The sequence below is a fragment of the Coptis chinensis genome, chromosome 8 (assembly GCF_015680905.1).
Source record: "Coptis chinensis isolate HL-2020 chromosome 8, ASM1568090v1, whole genome shotgun sequence".
NCBI classification, from domain to species: Eukaryota; Viridiplantae; Streptophyta; class Magnoliopsida; order Ranunculales; family Ranunculaceae; genus Coptis; species Coptis chinensis.
Window position 1 is genome coordinate 25,568,882 of NC_141463.1, and position 7,275 is coordinate 25,576,156.

Genomic DNA, 7,275 nt, shown 5'->3' on the forward strand with positions numbered 1-7,275 from the left:
GTTGGTCATTGCTTCAAACTAGGTATGGCTGGAAAACAGAAAGAAGTTGTGAAAACAAGATTGCCCCAAATTAGATAGTATCCCAACATGGAAGACATCTTGGTAGAGGTGTTGTTAGAGGAGTTAGCTACTGGGGGCAAGAGGGCAGATAATGGGTGGAGGAAAGAGAGCTTGAAGCGTACTGCTGATGAGATCAATACGCGACTTGGAATGAATTGTGTTTCAGACAATGTCAGGTTGAGATTGAAAACAATGAGACTTGCTTGGCAAGTTGCGAAACATGTAGTTGAGGCTAGTGGGTTTGGTTTGTCTTTCAACAAAGAGACTAAGAGAATTAATGCAGATGAGAATGCATGGGAGAGTTATGTAAAGGTAATAAAATAATCTCATTTTTTTTATAGGATTTGGTTTTGGATGTCATATTAATTGGTATATTGTGGGATTTAGGCTCATCCGTTGGCAAAAACTCTCAGGCAGAAATCGTTTCCTTACTATGACGAATGTTGTCTCATTTTTGGGAATGATTATGCAACTGGAGAAGGGGGCAATAGTGGGTTCGATGATGACATGGTGGATGGAGGTAAGTTGATTAGATCTAAATAGAGTTGAATTTTGTGTGTCTAACTAGTTTTGAAATTAACTTTTTGTTTCAACTTTTTGTTTAGATGATTCTAGGCAAACCCAAGGAGATGGGGGTGACGATTCTGATGCTGGTGAGTCCTCAGCTTTTGGTGCTCCCTCAGATATTGGTGGGGATACTTTTCAAACCGAGAGTGGTCCTAGAAGTACTACACCTATTGCTAAGAAGACTAGGAAGTCTCAATTTTTTGAGGATATACCCGAACCCCCTTCATTTAAGGTGTTAACTGAAGCGGTGGCGAAAATTGCCGAGGCCCTCAAACCAGAACCACGAGAAGAAAAAGTATATCAAATAGATTTGTTGAAGGATGCTTTGCAATCTCTTTCTGAAATGAATCCTGAGCTTTTCTTAAGGTCGCTTGACTTGCTGGTCGAGAATGATAGGCTTATTAAGGTCTTCTTGGGCCTTAAAGAGGATATTAAGGCTTCATGGTTGTTTAGGAGGCTAGAACAAGTAGGCCGTTGATGCCACATTATTTTTTGGGTTATTTATATGTTTGAACTATATGTTTTTGTGGCATTGTTGTTAAGTGGTGGACCGATATATTATTGTTAAGTGATATTGTTGTTACTTTTGGATATTTTATTGTGTGTGTTTGTTGAGTCTTTGTGTGCGTGTAGTGGGCTGGTGTAGGTGGTGTGTGGTGGAGTTGTGGTGGAGTGGTGGTGTAGGTGGAGCGTGCAAGGGAAATACTCCAAAACACATTTACATTTAAGTTGAGTTGTATTGTCTTTAATTTTATTTAATTTGTATTTAATTATATTTTTTGTTATACTTCATTGAGTTTGAAAACAAAAAAAACTATCTCCAAAAAGTTGAAATATCATTTGCCATTGGAGAAAAACCATTGTAAACAAACACTGGCAAAACTGGCAAATCTTATATTTTTCCACTATAAATTTTTGCAAACAAACATTGGCAAACTGAAATTTTCCCACTAGAGATTTGCCTGACAAATCTATAGTGGGAAAATACTGGCAAATCTTATATTTTCCCACTAAAAATTTGCCAGTTAACAAACACACCCTTAGAGATGCCATGAATAATTAGGGATAAAAAGACCTGACCTTTATGTTGAACCTTGTGCGAAAATAGAAAGATTAGGGTTGCAGTAAAAATCTATACTAGCATGTTAAGGATTAATCAATGTGGATATCAAATCTCCCTAATTCCTTATCATATTCAATCTTATTATTAAATTGTCATAGTTTAAAATTACAATATATTAAATCATAGTTTTTGACATATTAGCTATATTAGAATTATTACTCTCATCATGTTTGTGGAATTGTTAATCACTAGTAGAATTATTTACGTTCTAAGTAATTAGGAATGGAACGAATTCTGACTCCAGTTTATTATATGATAATCGAGAGTAGAAATTTGATCTAAACCTAGAATAATTTAGTTTTCTTATTCCTAGCAAAATCACTATTTGTTAGGGTAGAAACGTGTTTTTTTAGAACTATCATTGTCCAAGTTTGTTGAGTTAATTTCTAACACAGGCTTTTGAGTTTCTTCTGCCGGGGTTTTCTCATTTATGGGTGATGATGCATTAAGGCATATAAGAGAAACTGTGACTTCAGGCATATAGTCATCGTCATAATAGCTGGAATTCTCACGATAGTCAGGTGGAGGTTGATGGGGATTTGATTGGCCATGAATATCGGGATCAAAGAAGGTATCATTTGAATTGGATTAGAGAAAACACAAGGTTTGTGTCATTTCTTGATTTTTTTTTTGATTATTCAGCCATAATTTGGTAGAGTTGGTCTATAATAGATGGTGGAGTGGAGTATGAATTTGGTATGGATTGAGATATGTATGGTGATGGACCATTAATGAAACTGTAATCTAACTGACCATATGGAGATATGAATGGTGGTTGACTATTTGTGGTGGAATTCCATAAATTTTCATCATAACTAGAAAACTCTTGCGTGTATTTGGTACTAGGAAAGTTTGAAAATTGAGGTTCGTAATCGTAAGGATTTCTCGTAGTAGACTTGAATTCGGTATATGATGGACAATGAGATAACCAGTGATCCAATGACTACCGTAAAAAGAACAAGGATGCAATGCATATTGATAAAACATGAATGCTCAAACAAGGATGAGAAATTCATTTTTTTGAATTTGGAGTTTTGAAAATGTTTGCTTGGTTTATAGATTAAAATGCCATGCATAACATCTTTAATCTTATGGCAGACATTCAATTCTTCACCAAGGCCTGCGAGCATTGCACACCCGTCATGAAGTCATCCTTACAAGTCTGTTGGAATTACAGGAAGTTCAGGCAATGCACGAAGTGGCACAGGAAGAATTCTTGCAAAACCACTCACAATTTTTGGAAAATCATACTCTCATAATGAAGAATCACATCAATTTTTCCACACACTAGGGTGAACTACAACAATAGCTCACCCAGCAGATTGATCAACTCAACAGTCTTGTAAATGATCTGCTTCCACTTAACCATCTTCATCGTCAACAAAGCCCTGGATTGTGTTCCACCTTTAAAAAGTAGGTTTTTAGTTATGTTTATCTCTTAGTCAAACTCTTTTTCCTTTTTGTGTTGTTATGTAGTGGTTAAGGATAATGGACCATTAGGTTGTAATAATTCTTATTGTTATCAATAAACCATCATTTCATGAGAAATTTTAAACTATTATTTTAAATTTGTTTGCAGGAGGGCCTTATTTTCTTCCATACTCTTCCATCCATCCCGACAGACTTTCTTCCACTTTTTCAGCACGCGTGGAGACCATATTTGATTCCCTTGCGGTGGGACCTTATCGTTGTTTCACGCAAGGTGATTATTTATTTTTGGACTTCTCACTACACTGATTGATAGTCTGTCAGGATTCCTTGCTATAAATCACATCTCTCTCTACTCCATCAAGGATCATTTTCATCAAGCATGGTGACATGTTGAGAAAGTAGGGTTGGGGTTTGTTGTTCATCTTAGATCATTTGTTAGGAGTAACGGGTTTGATGGTTGGAAAACCTCTTTCTAAACTTTCTACTCTTTCTTTAACTTGTTCTTGATGTTTAAATGGTGGAAAACACTAGTTAAATGGATGGGGTTTAAAACATGAAAATGAAAACAAGATTTAAAATATGAATGAAAGGCAATGAACTAATGAGATTTGTAGAGAACAAGTTGTACTCATTGATTGAATACAACTTGCTTGGGTTGATTGGATGAACACAATGAAGAAAATAACGTGAAGAACATGAAGAACTTGATAAAAACTTGGAATGAAGAAGAACTTGTAGAGAATGAGAACTTTGATTAGAGTTTGCAAAACATAAAGAGCTTGAATGAAACCTTGATTAAAGAACCTTGAATAACAATAATGGAAAATAAAATAAAGCAAATAAAAAGACTTAAAATAAAAGACTTGAAATTAAAATTGACTTTCCTCTACTCCTACAAACCAAATGGTTTGGACCCTAAAAACATTGGATGTCTAATTCTTTACATCTCTTTGGTTTATATAAGACACCAATTACATATTTACCCCTTCTTCTAGAAACACCTTGACGGTAAGATTAAGCTTTGTGGGCTTTTGACTTTAGCCCATATATTTGAATTCTTGATTTGGCTTTAAGTCCTTGAATCTATAACTTTTAGCTTTGAGTCCTTGAGTCTTCAACTTTTAGCTTTGAGTCATTGAGAGTTGACGTAGACAGTTAACTTGGACCGTTGACTTTGACTTTTTGACACTTTTTCTCCTAAGCTAGAATCTTCCCAAGCAACATCAATAACAATCCTTTTTGCGCTGAAATGCATGTTTTAGAAATATACGTCCTAAATGGCCTATATCCTGCAAAAGGTAGCGAAAGCTATAAGTTGTTTGTTCATTAAGCATAAGAAGGGCATATTTGAAGCATTGCAAAATTAATAAAATGCACATTTGGGGACTGATCACATGGTAAAGAGGTAGAAATAGTGGTGTTGGATTTGTTGTTCAACTTAGATCCTTTTGTTTGGAGGAATGGTTTTGATGGTTGGAAAAATCTCTCTCTAAACTCTCTAAACTTTCTTATGGTGGAAAACACTAGTTATCTTATGAGAAAGGATTAAAACATGAAAACTTGGATTAATGGACTCAAGAACATGTATGTAAATGATGTGGTTGCTTAATAACTAAATGAATAAGTTGTATTCATTGATTGAATACAACTTGCTAAGTTGCTTTGAATGAAAGAAGAACTTAAAGTATAAAGTAGAGAAAACAAATAAGGACTTAGATTGAAATACTTGTAGTGAAAGAAGGCTTGATAAAACATAAAGAACTTGAATGACATGAAGAACTTGATTAAAACTTGGAATGAAAACTTGAAGACAACAATGGAAAATGCAAATAAAGTAAATAAAAAGACTTGAAATTAAAATGGCTTAAATGCAAATCAGGTTACTCTACTCCTAACAAATCAAATGGTTTGGACCCTAAAACATTGGATAACTAATTCTCTACATCTCTTTGGTTTATATAGGACACTAATTACATCTTTACCCTTTCTTCTAGAAACAACCTTTAAGCTTTGTGGGTTTTTGACCTAAGCCCGTACAATTGAATTCTTGATTTTGGCTTTAAGTCCCTGAGTCCATAGCTTTGAGTCCTTGAGAGTTGACATGACAGTTGACTTTGACTTTCCAGCACTTTTGCTCCTAAGTTAGAATCTTCCCAAGTAGCGTCAATAGCAATCTTTTTTGTGCTAAAATGCACGTATTAGGAATATACGTCCTATATGGCCTGAATCCTGCAAATAGTAGCAAAAGTTATAAGTTGTCTGTTCATTAAGCATAAGAAGGGCATAATTGAAGCATTGTAAAGGTAATAAAATGTACATTTGGGGGCTGATCAACTACCCCCAAACAATATTTTGGTTGTCCTCAAACAAAAGATGAGAGAGAAAAACTAAGATCACAAATGTGTAATTTGTTATACTAGTCTCGTTTTGCGGAGTGCGATTGCATTGACCATATGCAACAAGGTCTTAAACCACTAGGACTTTCCTAGTGGACGAGCTTAAGCCTCGTGAGAGTTTTCTAGAGAAGGTACTCACAAACTTCCTCTATTTAGTACAAAAGGTTTCATTTTCTTATTTCTTCTAAGAGGTTTATACATCTCATTAGCGGGGGAATAAAGAAAAGCTCCTTTGAACTCAGAATAATATATATTCAGTAATTTAATCATCTAAAGATAAATGTGCAAAACATGAGCAGTGAAATGCAAAAGCAGAGTCGTTTCTGAAAGTTTTGGAGAGCGTCCTTAAGCTGGGTTCTCACAGGGGTGTGTTGCAATCATAACTCTCTGATAGATTCACTCAAGTTTCATTTTCTCAAGTGCAAAAGGCACTTATATTCCTCACATACACGAATGACATCGAAAGAAATCGGGGTCGATTGATCACAATATCCACTTACTATCACACCATCCTATTCCTAGTTGAGCTAGAAGTCTTTTATTAGGAATTACGGGGCTAAGGTAGTGGTTTAGAAATAAAGGGAAGGGAAAACAAACTCTGATAGGTTGAGAAATTGGGTCTTCAGGATATCTGTAAATAGAGAAGAGCCTCGTTTTGTTCTTTTGCTTCCGAATTTGTGATTTATTCTTTAGCCCTTAGGCTTTATGACTCTATATGATTTTGATTTTTGAGAGTTCAAACTTTCTTTTGTTTCTTTTTGAAATCGACTCCTTTTGATTTTGAACTTTTGGGAGATTTTGATTTTTTTGAATTTTTCTTTTCTTTTCTTTCTTTTCTTTTTAAAGATTCTAACTATTCTATTTTTTTACAAGGCCTTCTCTTCTCTTTTTACAGTTCATCCAATTCACAACTCGTCAGCTGGGTAAGCTTTTTATTGTATGTGCAGTAACGGTTCAGGGATTGATGTCTAAGAAATAAAAAGGCTTTTAGAAATTAGTGAAGGCTCAAGGGGGGTAACTAGAGGAAAAACTATCTTTTTGGGTTTTTAACGTTTATTTGTCTATATCGATCCAAAGAGGGCCTAAATTCTCTCCTAGGATATGGCGTGGTGATCAAGCAAGTGGACGTGTTATCTCTCTATCTGGACATCCTTGTGTCATCACTCAGTAATCATTCAAATGAGGCTTTTGGCTCGATTCTCACAGGATATGGAACTTAACTGTTATAACCTTGGTCTCAGAAACTCACTGCTATATACAATCAAATGCAGATGCATGTCATTCATGAAAAGGTGCAGAAACTATTGTACGTATATTAGTATGAGTTTGAAGAACGAATCTTTACTCTATTGCTATAATGAGACTTCTAAACCATTTGTTCATCATGGAAAAAGGAAAACAAGATGTTTAGTACTAAACAGAAAAATGTTTTTGGTCTTTTCGAAATATTTTAAGAAAGAAAGAAATATACTAAATCTATCTAATATAAGAAATGCTATATAATAAATGCCTAGTTTTTACAGATCGTTATTATACCAAACATGAATATGTTTTGTCCTCAAAGTATGAAAAAAAGGAAAGAGATTACAATAGGAACATGAGCAAAAATGGCAATAACATGTACTCTGTTCTTCGTTATGAAAATATACCACCCCCAAACAAGTTTGGAGCGTGGTTTGATAGATGTAGAACAAGAAA

The 7,275-nt window shown here is 34.8% G+C and overlaps 1 protein-coding gene across 1 annotated transcript; it reads left to right on the forward strand.

Moving 5' to 3' along the window:
• Positions 1–87: 87 nt before the first annotated feature.
• LOC147480763 (uncharacterized) lies at positions 88–1,105 on the forward strand. Its single transcript, XM_086578742.1, has 3 exons — positions 88–372; positions 448–580; positions 666–1,105. Exons 1-3 carry the CDS (start codon positions 88–90, stop codon positions 1,103–1,105), a joined length of 858 nt encoding a protein of 285 aa, XP_086434868.1.
• Positions 1,106–7,275: the final 6,170 nt, after the last annotated feature.

What these genes read in the sequence shown, in the direction of transcription:
- LOC147480763 (XM_086578742.1), top strand. Translation starts at nt 88, where the DNA reads ATGGAAGACATCTTGGTAGAGGTGTTGTTAGAGGAGTTAGCTACTGGG. An exon ending in CATGGGAGAGTTATGTAAAG is followed by an intron (nt 373 to 447) that starts GTAATAAAATAA and finishes TGTGGGATTTAG; the next exon opens with GCTCATCCGTTGGCAAAAAC. An exon ending in TGATGACATGGTGGATGGAG is followed by an intron (nt 581 to 665) that starts GTAAGTTGATTA and finishes CTTTTTGTTTAG; the next exon opens with ATGATTCTAGGCAAACCCAA.